The sequence below is a fragment of the Entelurus aequoreus genome, linkage group LG08 (genome assembly GCF_033978785.1).
Source record: "Entelurus aequoreus isolate RoL-2023_Sb linkage group LG08, RoL_Eaeq_v1.1, whole genome shotgun sequence".
In the NCBI taxonomy this organism is placed as follows: domain Eukaryota; kingdom Metazoa; phylum Chordata; class Actinopteri; order Syngnathiformes; family Syngnathidae; genus Entelurus; species Entelurus aequoreus.
The window spans coordinates 42,646,240-42,664,794 of NC_084738.1; the positions used below are offsets into that span (position 1 = coordinate 42,646,240).

Sequence of the window (18,555 nt, forward strand, 5' to 3'; positions counted from 1 at the left end):
CAATTTCAGCTAAAATATATCTGAGAGCTAGATGCAGCCATCAAAAGAGCCACATTTGGCTCGAGAGCCATAGGTTCCCTACCCCTGATTTAGTCCATCATCCCCTTATTGTGTTTGTTTGATACACAGTACTGTATAGCGCTTTATATTGTCTTCAAAGTGTACAAACTTTTACTAAAATGTGGACTTTTGTCAAGACTGGAACCCATCCATCCATCCATTTTCTACCGCTTATTCCCTTCGGGGTCGCGGGGGCGCTGGAGCCTATCTCAGCTACAATTTGGCGGAAGGCGGGGTACACCCTGGACAAGTCGCCACCTCATCGCAGGGCCAACACAGATAGACAGACAACATTCACACTCACATTCACACTTTAGGGCCAATTTAGTGTTGTCAATCAACCTATCCCCAGGTGCATGTCTTTGGAGGTGGGAGGAAGCCGGAGTTCCCGGAGAGAACCCACGCAGTCACGGGGAGAACATGCAAACTCCACACAGAAAGATCCCGAGCCTGGGATTGAACCCCAGACTACTCAGCACCATCGTATTGTGAGGCAGACGCACTAACCCCTCCCCCACCGTGCTGCCTGAGACTGGAACCCATTATTCATATTTACATTGTTTCTTATAGAGAAATTTGCTTCAATATACAAACTTTTTTCCCTGTTTAAGAACCAATTAAATTTGTGAATCGAGGTTACACTGTCCTTGGTAATCCATATTGTTTCTTAACCATAGGGGTGTGGCCCATTGTTGTGCCTCAACAGCCCCCTAGAGGGCCGCCATAAAATATCTGTTTCTCAGCTGTGGTCCATATAGACATAGTTGTAATACACTTTTAAATAATGACAATATCAAACAAACAGAAGAATTCTGGAGCTAAAGTCATAGAACAATTTTGTAAGCACAACAATTATGACTAAAGAGGTGCATTTTTTTGGTTTATTTAAGAAAGATTATTACTATTTGTTATCAATTTTGTAAGAAGTTTTATATTTTAGCTCTGCATAATCTGCATATATATGGTTAGTATGTATTTTTGTAATCAGCCTGACCTAAGCATGTGATTAGCACATAGTTTCATATCATTTGACACGGTTTATCCTGTTACACTGTAAACAGGTTAGATATAATTATTGAATATTGTTCAAATCAAATCAGTATTAATATTTGAGTGGGCTCCGGGGCCTTCTGTCGTGGAGAAGTTGGGCCCTGAGGTCAAAAAGTTGAGGAACCCCTGATTTATACTACAATCATGACATCAGGCATTTTCACTGAGGCATCAGCAAAGCATGTGATTAACTTGCTTTTTCTTTGACTTTTTGCTATGTGGAATTGATGAATTGTGAATGGTACACAATGTGGTGCACCACTTGGCTGCAAACAGCGGAGGCGCTGTTGAATCAGTCTCAACTAACTTATGCTCCAGAGAAGCTATGACAGGTTGAGGGACGCCAACTCCTATAGACATCATTCACCTGTTCAATACAACTCTGGTGTGGAGCTAGGAGTTCAGAACATTCAGAGAAAGAAACCTTACCCCGTTAAAAAACAAAAAACAAACAAAAAAAATGCATATTTCCAGAGTTGCAAGTACTGAAGTGCTAAATGTAGCGGAAATGTGGCTGACTTTATGTGTGTATCGATCATAAATGTTGGAAAACGTCAACAACACCAAAATAGATGAAAGCAAAGTGTGCTTATTTGTCTGTCTCGCCCACACACACCTTAAGCAAACAACGACACACAGCTTCCAAACACGTGCAGCCTGAGAAGGGCTTTCTCTGCACATTCCTCAAATAGCGACATTGACGTATGTTGGAATATTTGGATGAAGCCCTTCAGCGCTGCAGGTAAACAAGCATGCTTGGTGGTCTCTACCTCGACAGACGGGAGCGGGGAAGTCCCACACGGCCGTGTTCCCGGCATTGAGGATGCAGGTGAGCGTGGCGTGTCCGTCCAGGACGTAACCGGACACGCAGCTGTAGCGTACGCTGTCCCCCACAGCGAAGCGGGCGCCGCCGTTCAGCACCGCTTTGGGCGGTACGCCAGGGTTCCCGCATGATGAACTGTGGAGCTCTGTGGAGGAGACAAGGAGAACTTAGTTTATTGCATGAGAAATTCATTTGTGGACAAGTATATATTACATCTTTTCCTGGCCCCAGACTTAGCCGCCCCTTAGTAGCCCAGTCTGGGGATCAACTTTTCTTTTTACTCATCCTAAAACCCTTAGACCAAGGCAGCGTTTATGTCACCCTGTACAATGTACAAAGCAATCATCATGGCGCCGATGAAGGCTGCCTCGGTGCTTTCGTGCGCTCTGTTTTGTTTGTTTTTGTACATAAATTGTGTTTCCGGGTGCTCTTACACCCGTGAAGAGCTACTGAACATCAGATCCACCATCCCTATGAACTTGTTACCGGTCATCTTAGCGTCAGCTGCGGATTTTGTCCATTCTGTGCTCAAAAGAGGGAAAACGCATCGAAGAGGAAAGCGAGCGGGCGCACTTGTCCGTCTTCGCGGACGGGGATTGCGCACGCCTCTACCAGGCATCTTCCTCTCCAACGTCCGCTCACTTGCCAACAAGATGGACGAGCTAGCGTTGCTGATGAGAAGGAACAAGGACTTCTCCTCATCCTGTGTGTTGTGTTTCACAGAGACTTGGCTGAGCGCAAGTCTGAACTGGAAATCTCACGTAAAAAATATACAACATAAAGTAGCAAGAAACACGTCAATAATGAATAAAGCAAAACATGTTCTAGACAAAAAATCACTTCATAGTCTATACTGCTCACTAGTGTTACCATATCTGAGCTACTGTGTAGAAATATGGGGAAATAATTACAAAAGTACACTTCATTCATTAACGGTGTTACAAAAAAGATCAGTTAGAATAATACATAATGTTGGATATAGAGAACATACAAATCCTTTATTTATTGAATCAAAGATACTGAAATTCCACGACATAGTGAATTTGCAAACAGCTAAAATTATGCACAAAGCAAACTATAACCTGCTACCCAAGAATATACAACAATTCTTCTCAACAAAAGAGGAGAAATATAATCTTAGAGAAAAATGTAATTTAAAACATTTGTACGCACGTACAACACTTAAGACCTTCAGTATATCAGTATGTGGAATTAAATTATGGAATGGATTAAGCAAAGCAATCAAACAATGTACTAATATGATACACTTCAAGAAACTCTTCAAACTTAAAGTGTTTACAAAGTACAAAGAAGAAGAACCATGACAAACATTTTCAATTTATTTCATCCATTCATTCATTCATTCTTAAAGTAATCTTACTTATCTCATCATATGAAATATGACTTTCTTCACCAATTATTATTATTAAATTCTTACTATTATTTATTTATTTATTTTTATTGTGATTAGATATGGAGTTTATTGTGAAAAAATTGAGAACAGGAAGTGAATAAAAAAAGTTTCAGCAACTGTTATGTAAAGAAAAGGGGTAGGATTAAATAAGCTCTGCTTCTTCCTACTCCTTTTCGAACATGTTGAAAAGAGAAACTGGAAATTGTGATGTATCATGTTGTATGCTTGCATGTTCGAAATAAACTCAAACTCAAACTCAAACTCAAACTCAAGTGTCCCGGACAGCGCGCTTCAACTGGAGGGCTTTCATCTCCTCCGCGCGGACCGAGACGCGGCGCTCTCTGGCAAAAAAAGAGGCGGTGGACTATGCTTCTTTATCAACAATAGCTGGTGCACAGACGTGACTGTGATTTTTAGACACTATTCTTTTTCTCTGGAATATTTATTCATCCACTGTAAGCCCTTTTACTCACCGCGTGAGATTGTTTCATTCATTCTCGTGGCTGTTTACATCCCGCCCGGCGCGGACGTGCGTGACGCTCAGCGCGCGCTCGCAGGACAGATCTTACATGTCGAACGGTCTTTTCCTGACTCTCTTGTTATCGTGCTTGGTGACTTTAACAAGGGAAATTTGAGCCAGGAATTACCAAAGTATAGACAGTTTATTAAATGCCCGACCAGAGAGGAGAACACGCTGGATCACTGCTACACTACATTGAGCAAGGCTTTTCATGCAGTCCCGCGCGCTGCTCTTGGACTATCAGATCACGTGATGGTGCACTTAATCCCTTCATACAGACAGAGACTGAAACTGGCTAAACCTGTTATGAGGAACATTAAGTGTTTCACCGCCGAGTCTGTGGACGAATTGCGTGCTTGTTGGGAAACGACAGACTGGGAGGCAATTGGAGCGGCCACGAACAATCTGGACGAGTATACGGACACTGTGACCTCATACATACAGTTCAATGAGGCGCGCATCATTCCAACGCGCACCAGGGTCTGTTATAACAACGACAAGCCCTGGTTCACACCCAAGCTCCGACAGCTGCGCAAGAAGAAGGAGGCTGCATGGAGAAGCAGGGACCGAAGTACATACAGAGAAGCGAAGTACCACTTCACCAGGGAAGTGAAGAAAGCTAAATCTGTGTACTCTAACCGTCTACAGGAACAGTTCCGCTCCAATGATTCTGCGGCAGTTTGGAGAGGTTTAAGGGCCCTTACGAACTATAAGCCCAAAACCCCCCAGGCCCTGAATGACCGGACTCTCGCTCAGGCCCTCAACACACATTACTGTCGTCATGAACGGCCTTCAGCTCATCAAAGCCATGCTCCCCCCACCATCACCCTCCCCACCAATGCCAGCACATCATTAAAGGAGTTAAAGGACTCAAAGGACTCCAATGACATCACAGGACTCCAAAAACATCATAAGACTGTAAAGACCCTCTCCATTAAAGAAGAGGATGTACGTCAGCAGTTCTTGAAGCTGAATACGCGGAAGGCCCCCGGGCCGGATGGTGTCTCCCCCTCCACTCTCAGACACTGTGCGGACCAGCTGGCTCCTGTCTTCACTGACATTTTTAACACCTCTCTGGAGCTATGCCGCGTGCCGTCCTGCTTTAAGACCTCTACCATTGTCCCTGTCCCCAAGAAAGCACGGATCACAGGACTAAATGACTACAGGCCGGTCGCGCTGACGTCTGTGGTCATGAAGTCCTTTGAGCGCTTGGTCCTGCCCCACCTCAAGGACATCACTGCCCCCCTCCTGGACCCACTGCAGTTCGCCTACAGAGCCAACAGGTCTGTGGATGATGCAGTGAACCTGGCCCTCCACTTCATCCTGGAGCATCTGCACTCCCCAGGAACCTACGCTAGGATCCTGTTTGTGGACTTCAGCTCTGCCTTCAACACCATCCTCCCTGGTCTGCTATGAGACAAGCTCTACCAGCTCAGCGTGCCCGACTCCCTCTGCAGTTGGATCAATGACTTCCTGACAGACCGAAGACAGCACGTACGGCTGGGGAAGATTGTCTCGGACAGTCGAACCACAAACACTGGTACTCCTCAGGGCTGTGTACTCTCCCCCTGGCTCTTCTCCCTGTATACAAACTGCTGCACATCCAGTCACCAATCCGTAAAACTGCTCAAGTTTGCGGATGACACCCCCCTCATCGGGCTCATCTCGAATGGCGATGAGTCCGCCTACAGGAGAGAGGTAGACCGGCTGACGTCCTGGTGCAGCCTCAACAACCTGGAGCTGAACGCCCAGAAAACAGTGGAGATGATCATGGACTTCAGGAAAGTCACAGCCCCACCATCCCCCCTCACCCTGATTGACTCTCCCACCCCCGTCCCCATTGTGGACTCCTTCCATTTCTTGGGCACCACCATCACCCAGGACCTCAAGTGGGAGCTGACCATCAGCTCCCTCATCAAGAAGGCCCAGCAGAGGATGTACTTCCTGCGGCAGCTGAGGAAACTTAAGGTGCCGACCGAGATGCTGGTGCAGTTTTACTCAGCCATCATAGAGTCCATCCTGACCTCCTCCATCACAGTGTGGTTCCCCGGTGCAACAGTCCAGGATAAGAATAGACTACAGCGCATCGTATGTGCTGCTGAGAAGGTGATTGGCTGAAAGCTCCCATCCCTCCAGGACTTGTTCTCCTCCAGGACCAGGAGGCGTGTGGGTTGGATCACAGCTGACTCTTCTCACCCTGGACACACACTATTCTCCCCTCTCCCCTCAGGCAGGAGACTACGCTCCATCCAGACCCACACCTCCCGCCACCTGAACAGTTTTTTCCCCTCGGCCATCAGGCAAATGAACAATAACTCCTAACAGCAGCTCCTTGAATTCCTTGAATCCCTTCTAAGTCTATCTGATAGATCAGTCACAGCTCTTTGTATACCAAATATGTGTTATATGTGTTTTATGTCGCACGTTTGCACCAAGAAAAATTCCTAGTTTGTGAACCCGTTCTCAAACAATGGCAATAAAACTATTCTGATTCTGATTCTGATTCTGATGTATGTCTGCTCTTGAAAGGTCTGTGCTGAAAATAAAATTCCATTGTACTTGTGCAATGACAACAAAGTGCAATCCTATCTTATCCCATCCTATCCTATCCTGCTTTGTACAACAGTGCAATGTTGTAATAGCAGTAAAGAACAAACTGCTGAGTCAGCATTAATAGCTCGAATGAGTTGATTGTAATGAACAGTACAACATTACTTTCACACTGACAGTTGAGTAGCAACATTTTAAAGTGCACGTAGAGGTAGATAAATTCATCCAAATCATAATTTTAAAAAAAAAACAAATCAGGAGGTTGCCTACAGCCACAGCTGTTAAAGTTTTTGACTGCATTAGAGAGCGCGGTAGTTGATTGTATTGTTTTTTAAAGGCCTACTGAAACCCACTACTACCGACCACGCAGTCTGATAATTTATATATCAATGATGAAATCTTAACATTGCAACACATGCCAATACGGCCGGGTTAACTTATAAAGTGCAATTTTAAATTTCCAGCTAAACTTCCGGTTGAAAATGTTTATGTATGATGACGTATGCGCGTGACGTCACTAAATAAACGGATGTATTGGTACACCATTGAATCCAATACAAAAAAGCTCTGTTTTCATCTCAAAATTCCACAGTATTTTGGACATCTGTGTTGGTGAATCTTTTGCAATTTGTTTAATGAACAATGAAGACTGCAAAGAAGAAAGTTGTAGGTGGGATCGGTGTATTAGCGGCTGGCTGTAGCAACACAACCAGGAGGACTTTGACTTGGATAGCAGACGCTAGCCGCCGACCACACGGATGATCGGGTGGAGTCTTTCGTCCTTCCGTCGTTCGCTGGAACGCAGGTGAGCACGGGTGTTGATGAGCAGATGAGGGCTGGCTGGCGTAGGTGGAGCGCTAATGTTTTTATCATAGCTCTGTGAGGTCCCGTTGCTAAGTTAGCTTCAATGGCATCATTAGCAACAGCATTGTTAATCTTCGCCAAGCTAGAAAGCATTAACCGTGTATTTACATGTCCAGAGTTTAATAGTATTGTTGATTTTCTGTCTATCCTTCCAGTCAGGGGTTTATTTCTTTTGTTTATATCTGCATTTGAGCCCGATGCTATCACTTTAGCTCCGTAGCTAAAGTGTTTCGCCGATGTATTGTCGTGGAGATAAAAGTCACCGTGAATGTCCATTTCGCATTCTCGACTCTCATTTTGAAGAGGATATAGTATCCGAGGTGGTTTAAAATACAAATCCGTGATCCACAATAGAAAAATGAGAAAGTGTGGAATCCAATGAACCCTTGTACCTAGTTACGGTCAGAGCGAAAAAAGATACGTCCTGCACTGCACTCTAGTCCTTCACTCTCACTTTCCTCATCCACGAATCTTTCATCTTCGCTCAAATTAATGGGGTAATCGTCGCTTTCTTGGTCCGAATCTCTCTAGCTGCTGGTGTAAACAATAGGGAAATGTGAGCAGCACTCCAGCTTGTGACGTCACGCTACTTCCGGTAGGGCGGGGGTCGGCAACCCGCGGCTCTAGAGCCGCATGCGGCTCTTTAGCGCCGCCCTAGTGGCTCTCTGGAGATTTTTCAAAAATGTATGAAGAATGGAAAAAGATGAGGGGAAAAAAAATCATTTTTTTTGTTTTAGTATGGTTTCTGTATGAGGACAAACATGACACACACCTCCCTAATTGTTATAAAGCACACTGTTTATATTAAACATGCTTCACTGATTCGAGTATTTGGCGAGCGCCGTTTTGTCCTACTTATTTTGGCGGTCCTTGAACTCACCGTATAGTTTGTTTGCATGTATAACTTTCTCCGACTTTCTAGGACGTGTTTTATGCCACTTTTTCTGTCTCATTTTGTCCACCACACTTTTAACGTTGTGCGTGAGTGCACAAAGGTGAGTTTTGTTGATGTTATTGACTTGTGTGGAATGCTAATCAGACATATTTGGTCACTGCATGACTGCAAGCTAATCGATGCTAACATGCTATTTAGGCTAGCGATATGTACATATTGCAGCATTATGCCTCATTTGTAGCTATATTTGAGCTCATTTAGTTTCCTTTAAGTCCTCTTAATTAAATGTATATCTCATGACACATGTAATATGGCTTTTAATTTTTTGCGGCTCCAGACAGATTTGTTTTTGTATTTTTGGTCCAATATGGCTCTTTCAACATTTTGGGTTGCCGACCCCTGCGGTAGGGGCAAAGCTTTTTTTTATCAGCGACCAAAAGTTGCGAACTTTATCGTCGTTGTTCTCTACTAAATCCTTTCAGCAAAAATATGGCAATATCGCGAAATGATCAAGTATGACACATAGAATGGATCTGCTATCCCTGTGTAAATAAAAAAATTCATTTCAGTAGGCCTTTAAACCAGACACAATGACTATAGGACATATTGTGTTTAGTTGAACTTTGTTTGTTTTTCTATATGCTAACATGAAGATAAGACTACTTCCTCGGCTGTTTTGGACACGTTTCCTATATGGTCCAAGGGGGCACGTTTTCACCAGAAGTAGGCCCAAAAAGGAGAGGGGCTTATATACCTGATCTACCACTTAAATCCCTTAGGGGTGATGGACGGCTGATCAGTGCTTTAGATAACAGCAGCCTACCACCGTAGCCCCCACTACCTCTGTTGCAAGTTTTGTGGCTTCTATGTAACATGTCTATCTGTGCTTATGGTTATTGAGGTTTTTTTATTTATTGGCCTTAGTCTGGACCCCCTCCCCAGGAGCCCAGTTTGAGACCGAAACTTTTTTTTTATTCAGACAACTCCCCCCATCCCCACAGCGTTTACATTTTTCCCACCCGGCAGCGTTCCTGTTCTGTCTCCCTAAAATGTCTTGGTGTCATGACGTGGACTACGGCGGGTTTGTTTTCCCGAGATGCAATAAAAGTTGGAGCGGACATGGCGTGAAGGTAAGGACATATTTATTTTTACTATAACAAAAAGAACTAACTAAAGGCGCGCACAAGGTGGAGGTACAAACTTGACTATGAAACAAAAACTTACACTTAACGTAGACTAAGGACATGAAACAAAATAACTGCTAAATGTGACATGAATAAACAAAAACTTACTTGGAACAAGCATGTAAACGATCATGGAACAATGGCATGGAATCAACGCATGAGTGACAAGGGTAACAGCAGATAATGTCGCCAGGCCGACCAACAGAAAAAGACAGGCTTAAATAACTGTGACATGATTGGTGACAGGTGTGTGAGTCCAAACGTGGAACAGATGAAACTAATGGGTAACCATAGAAACAAAACAAGGGAGTGAACAACCAGGAACTAAAAAGTGTCCAAAAAACAAACAGCACATGGCCAAACAAAAACATGATCAACACAGACATGACACTTGGATGGGATTGTGCTAAAAAACCTGAATTTCCCCTTAGGGACTAATAAAGTATATGATTGAATGATTGATTGATTGATTGATTGATTGATTGATTGCATCATATAAAGCCCAAATAAAGCCAATTTTGGACCGTCCCAGACCCCTCCCAGTGTTTTTGGGTCCTTTGAGACTTTACCCTTTCATCCAAGTGGATAAAAGCACAATGTCCAGACAAAGGTTTAATTGTGAAATATGAAAACAAATTAGTACCAGTACGAAAAGTCCTAATAAGTAATGAAGTAAGAGGTTACAAATGACAGTTCTTTTAATATCCAATTTGATACCAATATTGGAGCATTACAGATTGGCTTAAACCGATATCAGCAGGAATCATGGTACATCCTTTATATGTTTAGTAATGTGGAATTTTAGGAAAGGTTTGATCAAGTGAAATTACTCAGAGAACAATGGTAAGTGTGAAAAACACTTACCATTGTTGAAGTGGTAACTTTTTTATTACGCTTTGAACCCAGCAGCTTTTAAAATGGTGCGGCTAATTTATGGAGATTTCTTTGCTGACGGTCATTATGCAAAGAGTTTAAGAAAAAACTAAGCAAATACACTGTATAGGTGTTATACAGTTTGTGCTATGGTGCCATCTTTTGGACGGGTTCGCTCACTGCAGGTGCTGCTTTGCTGCACTGCCCTTTTGTTTAGACTGAGACTTCAACCGGAAGTAGAAGTCCTGCTCCGTCTTTTAACCATCCATAGTGTTTCTACTCATAGTGATTCATCATTCCAAGCAACGTTTTACATTACAACTAAAACAATTATTACTTACTAAACAGTGTTTCCCATAAACTGGCAAGGTACCTGTGGCGGTGTGGGCGTGGCTATGGGCGTGGTCACATTGGCATCATCAAGTAATTTGCATAATTTACTACAATGATATGATTTTCTCTAAAAAGGCTCAAAAAATGTATACTTACTAATTAATAACAGTTTTGTTTTAAACGTCCATCCATCCATCCATCCATCCATCCATCCATCCATTTTACAATATAATTACAACACTTTATGTACATATTTATACAATAAGTTATTCACTGAAATATATTTATTAATTGTGGTTCTTACAAAAAATACATCTTATAAAATATAAAAGCTAAAATGTCTCTTAAAACTCTGCCCCTTTATTTAGTGCATACTAAATAATTTAACTTTAGCCTACTACTACAACCATATTATTTACCAGCAACATAATAATGTCTCTCTGTCTATCCCCTCCTGCTCCGGCCCGGCTGCACCAAATGATAATATAAATACATTTAATGAAGTCAAATACAAATAAGGCAACAAGAGAAGTATCTTACACTTCTCTTTTGTAAAGTAAATCTGAACAGCCGATATGGGCATCTACATCAACTATATGATTTGCCTGAAAAGCTGGACAGGACAAAAAAAATAAAATAAAATTAAATTAAAATAAATAAATAAATAACAAATCTATTTGTGGCGGAGGTAATTCTTTTGTGGCGGGCCACCACAAATAAATGAATGTGTGGGAAACACTGCTAAACCATCCCATGTGTGATGTCTGTAAGAGTGTTTTCATGTATATTTGTACATGCTATCATAGCGTTGTTCGCATTAGCTAATATGCTACCACGTTTAAAAGTGTCTTTGTTCGTATAATTAACTGACAACGTCATTCTTTTTGTATTGTTTCAGTTTGTAAATTCACCAAAAATGTCACAGAGGACTTATGGAGTCTGTTTAGCTGATTGGGGAGCTAGCTTCCGCAGGTAGTGGGTCTATGACGATGACTTCTGTTTGGAAACAATTACGGTATGGAAATAATAATTTACAAAATATTTCTGTATAAATAACTAACAACATATAATCAATATAATCAGCTTTTCACCTGGCGAGTTTTTCCTATGTGATAAATGAGGGTATAAACGGGGAAATCCTTATTTAGCTGCCGCCTTGTTTTTAATCATACATTACTGCCTTTGCACTTGTCAATGTTTACTTTTGTAGGCACAATAAAACAACCCAAAATCAGTACTTTGGAGCAATGTTCACAAACTTTAGTATCTGGCTTGTTAACTTCCCACCGCAGGCGAGCAATAATAGTCATGAACTCTTGGTTGAGGGAAGAGTTGTTTGATGTTGGATGCTAGAAAATGTCCGATGCGTTGCAATAGTTGATGATCGACCGTGTGGTCCCAAAGATCGACGGGTTGGCGAACCGTGAACTAAAGCGTAGTTGCTCTACTTAGTGGCCAAGTTGGTGAACTACAGTTTCAATACACCTTCAACAAACATTTTTGGACACATATGAACCGCCTTAAATTGTGACATGTGTTGCCGATGCAAAACAAAATTGTAGCCGCGCGGCTGACAAGCGGCGATAAATCAAGTGCCTCCTGGTGGGATAGAATAGCATTACAAGAGTAGAAGCAATTTATCTTGATGAGCGAAAATGAGTGTGAGTCCTCTGGGAAGTCAGATTGTGCGAACAGTCTGCCAAGAGCAGACAGAACCCGTGGAGATGAGCAGATGTTTGCCTTCACGTGCTGCCGTCACGCACTAGCAAAGACCAGGTCCGACAGACACGGAAGCATTTGCGCTCTTGCTAAAAATTGGTGATTTTTACATCCAGAAAGCAAAAGGTAAAAAAAATGCAGTCGCTGGAACGGAACAGACTCTTCTTGACAAGTGTTTCACTCCTGTCAGAGCGCAGGACATCCCATTGGGAACAGGTGCCATTATGAAAAGTACAACCACAACCAAAGACGTCACATGACATCAAGCTGTGAACAATGTGAGGGGGCAACGGAAAGGTAAATCCAAAAATAGGTAGTGGGGAAAAACAAGTGGAATTGGTGAGATAACGAGCTATGTGGGATTGATTTGTCTTGTCTTGAAGAAACTGAGGCAAAAAACTGCACAACTTGTCTGCGACCACAAGAGGCAATGTCAATTCAACTAGTTTTATATCTGAAGAAGAAGGTGACATGAACTTTAAAGCTACAACCATGCAGACCTCGACTTTTGCAGCTTCTCTGAGCAGCGCCGACATTGAATCAGGAGTTAGTATTCAAATACACCATATTGCCAAAAGTATTTGGCCACCTGCCTTAACTCACATATGAACTTGAAGTGCCATCCCATTCCTAACCCATAGGGTTCAATATGATGTCAGTCCACCTTTGCAGCTGTTATAGCTTCAACTCTTCTGGGAAGGCTGTCCACAAGGCTGCGGAGTGTGTTTATAGGAATTTTCGACCATTGGTCGAGAAGGCCTGGCTCTCAGTCTCCGTTCTGATTCATCCCAAAGGTGTTCTATCGAGTTCAGGTCAGAACTCTGTGCAGGCCAGTCAAGTTCATCCACACCAGAGTCTGTCATCCAAGTCTTTATGGACCTTGCTTTGTGCACTCGAGCACAGTCAGGGGCCAGCTCCAAACTTTTCTCACAAGGTTGGGAGCATGGAATTGTCCAAAATGTTTTGGTATCCTGGAGCTTTCAAAGTTCCTTTCACTGGAACAAAGTTGCCAAGCCCAACTCCTGAAAAACAACCCCACACCATAATTCCTCCTCCACCAAATTTCACACTCGGCACAATGCAGTCCGAAATGTAGTGTTCTACTGGCACCCTCTAAACCCAGACTTGTCCATCAGATTGCCAGATGGAAAAGCGTGATTCATCACTCCAGAGAACGCGTCTACACTGCTCTAGAGTCCAGTGGCGACATGCTTTACACCACTGCATTTGACGCTTTGCATTGGACTTGGTGATCTATGGCTTAGATGCAGCTGCTTAGCCATGGAAACCCATTCTGTGCGTACTGTACGTGGGCTAATTGGAAGGTCACATGAAGTTTGGAGCTCTGTAGCAACTGACTGTGCAGAAAGTGGGTTTCCCAACAAAACAGGCTTATAGGGATGAAATAGCCTCCGTGTTTTTTCCTTACCTAACATATATATATACATATATAGAGCTTTATTATATATACATACATACACATATATATATATACATATATAGAGCTTTATTATATATACATACATACAATATATATATATATATATATATATATATATATATATATATATATATATATATATATATATATATATATATATATATATATATATATATATATATATACATAGTTCCCTCCGGGTACACCGACTTCCTCCCACCTCTAAAGACATGCACCTGGGGATAGGTTGATTGGCAACTCTAAATTGGCCCTAGTGTGTGAATGTGAGTGTGAATGTTGTCTGTCTATCTGTGTTGACCCTACGATGAGGTGGTGACTTGTACAGGGTGTACCCCGCCTTCTGCCGGAATGCAGCTGAGCAAGGCTCCAGCACCCCCCCGCAACCCCGAAAGGGACAAGTAGTACAAAATGGATGGATGACTATATATATATATATATACATATATAATAGGGGTGTGGGAAAAAAATCAATTCAAATTCCAATCGCGATTCTCACGTTGTGCGATTCAGAATCGATTCTCATTTTTAAAAAATCAATTTTTTTAATTTTTTAAAATTATTATTATTATTTTTATTTATTTTATTTTTTTTAAATTAATAAAGGTAACAAAACAATACACAGCAATACCATACAAATGCAATCCAATTCCAAAACCAAACCCGACCCAGCAACACTGCAATAAACAGAACAATTGAGGAGACACAAACACGACACAGAACAAACCAAAAGTAGTAAAACAAAAATGAATAGTATCAACAACAGTATCAATATTAGTAACAATTTCAACATAGCAGTGATTAAAAATCCCTCATTGACATTGTCATTAGACATTTATAAAAATAATAATAAATTAACAATAGTGTCACAGTGGCTTACACTTGCATCGCATCTCATAAGCTTGACAACACACTGTGTCCAATATTTTCACAAAGATAAAATAAGTCATATTTTTGGTTCATTTAATAGTTAAAACAAATTTACATTATTGCAATCAGTTGATAAAACATTGTCCTTTACAATTATAAAAGTTTTTTACAAAAATCTACTACTCTGCTTGCATGTCAGCAGACTGGGGTAGATCCTGCTGAAATGCTATGTACTGAATGAATAGAGAATCGTTTTGAATCAGGAAAAAAACGTTTTTGAATCGAGAATCATGTTGAATTGAAAAAAAAATCGATATTGAATCGAATCGTGGGACACCCAAAGATTCACAGCCCTAATATATATATATATATACTATATATATATATATATATATATACTATATATATATATATATATATATATATATATATATATATATATATATATATATATATATATATATATATATATATATATACCCCGCGACCCGACCTCGGGTAAGCGGAAGAAGATGGATGAATGTATGTATATACTGTATATATATATATATATATATATATATATATATATATATATATATATATATATATATATATATATATACATATATATATATATATATATATATATATATATATATATATATATATATATACATATATATATATATATATATATATATATATATATATATATATATATATATATATATATATATATATATATATATATATATATATATATACACATATATATGTATATACACATAACATTAAAACTGTATATATATTTATATGTATATATATACTGTATACCGTAGTTTCCGGACTATAAGCCGCTACTTTTCCCCCTCGTTCTGGTCCCTGCGGCTTATACAAGGGTGCAGCTTATATACGGCCTGTTCTTCTCCGACACCGACGAAAAGGATTTCGGTGGTTTTAGTACGCAGGAGGAAGACGATGACACAATGATTAAAGACTGACTTTTCATATACGGGTAGGCTGGTTATTTTGATAACGTACAGGCGAGCACTTTGTATTACTTTGCACCGTTGTATTATTTGTACTCTGCACGAATGCTGTTCGCCATGTCAAAGATGTGAAAGTTTGATTGAATGATTGAAAGATTTATTGTTAATAAATGGGACGCTTTGCGTTCCCAAACAGTCATCTCTGTCCCGACAATCCCCTCCGTGGTAGCAGGAACCCCTATATACTACGCTAATTACACATCAAAACCCTGCGGCTTATAGTCGGGTGCGGCTTATATATGGAGCAATCTGTATTTTCCCCTAAATTTAGCTGGTGCGGCTTATAGTCAGGTGCGGCTTATAGTCCGGAAATTACGGTATATATATATATATATATATATATATATATATATATATATATATATATATATATATATATATATATATATATATATATATATATATATATATATATATATATATATATATATATATATACATATATATATATATATATATATATATATATATATATATATATATATATACATGTGTATATATATATATATATATATATATATATACATGTGTATATATGTATATATATATACACATATATATATGTATATACACATAACATTAAAACTATATATATATATATACACACACACTTACAGACACACAGTTAATCCGGAAAGTATTCACAGCACTTCACTTTTTCCTTTTTCCACATTTTGTTATGTTGCAGCCGTATTCCAAAATGGAAAAAATATTTTTTGTTCTCAAAATTTTACACACAATACCCCATAATGATAATGTGAAAAGTGTATTTTTTTATTTTGCACATTTATTAAAAATAAAAAACCTTAAAAATCCAATGTACAGAAGTATTCAGACCCTTTTCTCAATACGTTGTTGATGCACCTTTGGCAGCAATTACAGCCTGAAGACTTTTTGAATACAATCCCACAAGTTTGGCACACCTATCTTTGGGCAGTTTCGCCTATTCCTCTTTGCAGCAATTCTCAAGCTCCATCAATTATGTTTTGACATATTTATTTATGAAAAAAAGAAAAAAATATAAATACATATATTATTAATTAACTATTTTTAACTGTAATCTCGTAGCAGTTATGAAACATGTATTTCATGTATACATTTATGACAATTAAAAGCCACAAAAGTAGCGATCAAAAATATGATACTTACCTGGAGTTTTGTTGTGGTTATGAGGTTATGTTTTAGAAATATTTTATTATTTAATAAGAAATAAATAGGTATTTTTTCAATTACTTTTTTGTAGTAAAAACACGTTTTACAAGTACACAATATTTATGATAAATAAAATAGACAAAAATGTTTAGCTTTGAGTTTATGTCTTGGATATATTTTATTTTATATTTTTTATCAAGAGAGAAATACAGGTTAAAAAATATATCAACAAATAAAGCAAATCAAATAAAAACCACATAGACACATAAACAATATTATTGCTGGCTGTGATCTTGTTGCAAAAACAAAAATTAGGGAGTTAAAAAATGCAGTTATGTGTTATCATAAAAATCAAATAAAACATGACATTAAACAAAATCCAAAATTAGGAAATCCAAGTTTATTCCTAATTATACATTCTTATCCACAAAACAGGTATGTGACATTCATGAAGTCCTCAGCTGAAATTCTGATGAGTAATCTATAACCACACGAGTCCCTCTGGATGCATTTACTGGTGCATATGCTGCTGGCAGATGTGTGCATCTATATACGCTTACATGCACAATCATATAGAGAGTGGTGTGTGTGTGTGTGTGTGTGTGTTTGTGTGTGTGTGTGAGAGTGTGTGTGTGTGTGTGTCGGGTTAGGGGCCCGCTGGCAGCCATAAAGCAGGAGGTTGATGGGAGAACGGGGACCTGCTCTGCTCTTACAGTTGGAACTTGATTGATACCACGGTGAAAGTGTGCAGACAGATAGGATTTAGGGAGGGTTGGCGAAGGGTTTGGCGGACGTGGGGGTTGATTGAGTGGGGGGTGGCCGGGGCCGGGGGGGTTGTGCAGGAGGGGGGTGTGTGTTTGGGGGAGGGGGGGCAGGCCTATCTCGCCTGTACATGAGTGGTCAAGAGGGGATACTACATGTATTATTTTGGCCAGGTCAGAATTGTACATTAAGGCTGAAATACATGCACTATATGCAGTATATGAAATATACAAACACCGGCAGATAAATCTGAGAGGAAGTGCTAAATGTCTTCTAAGTTGACAAGCCCAAGGAAGCCTATTAATTACTCTTTAGTGATCATGATTGACTGGATGGAAGGATTTTTTTGGGTGCACCAAGCAAGACTCAGGGGAACCTAAATCTCTATACATCTAAATACCCCTAATTCATTTACCAAGACATTTTGGTCGAAACGTTTTGCACTTTGACGTTAATCACTTGAGAAGCTCCTTGAAAAAGTGAAATAAGCAGCATTCATTAGGCCTCTAATGACGTCCAACGCACTCAGAAAAAAACTAAACTTTTAGACCTCATAAAAATGAGATAACAAGGAAAGATTTGACTTAATAGGGGGAATACATTTTCCACAGAAAGAGTGTTACTGCTGAAAAACTAGTGACATTTTTTTTTTTATAGTAATTAGTTGTGTTTTAGTGTTACTGTGGAGACGCTTTTTAAATACAATGCAGATTTATTTTTCGTTATCTTAATACTCCAAAAACTGATGTAGGGTCATTGATCAGTGTGGTGCCCCTGATTTGATGTTTTGTAGGGTTCAACCTGTTGACCAATGCATTTTGCAAGTGTCTGTGTCCGTCAGCAACACATTTGATGCCACCCACCCTGCCCCCCGCCAACACACACACACACACACACACACACACGCTCGCACGTACAAAAACATGCACTTCATCTTAGCCGAATTCCTTTGATTTGATCTTGTGGGTTCCAAAGATCCTCTATTATGCAAAACTT

The 18,555-nt window shown here is 40.0% G+C and overlaps 1 protein-coding gene across 1 annotated transcript in view; it reads right to left on the reverse strand.

Moving 5' to 3' along the window:
• The window catches only part of csmd3b (CUB and Sushi multiple domains 3b), an 822,373-nt gene that overhangs the window by 464,732 nt on the left and 339,086 nt on the right, over positions 1-18,555 (reverse strand). The window contains exon 4 of the mRNA XM_062056514.1: positions 1,881-2,078. Within this exon, the coding sequence (XP_061912498.1) occupies positions 1,881-2,078 (198 nt within the window). The remainder of the gene's footprint in view (positions 1-1,880; positions 2,079-18,555) is intronic.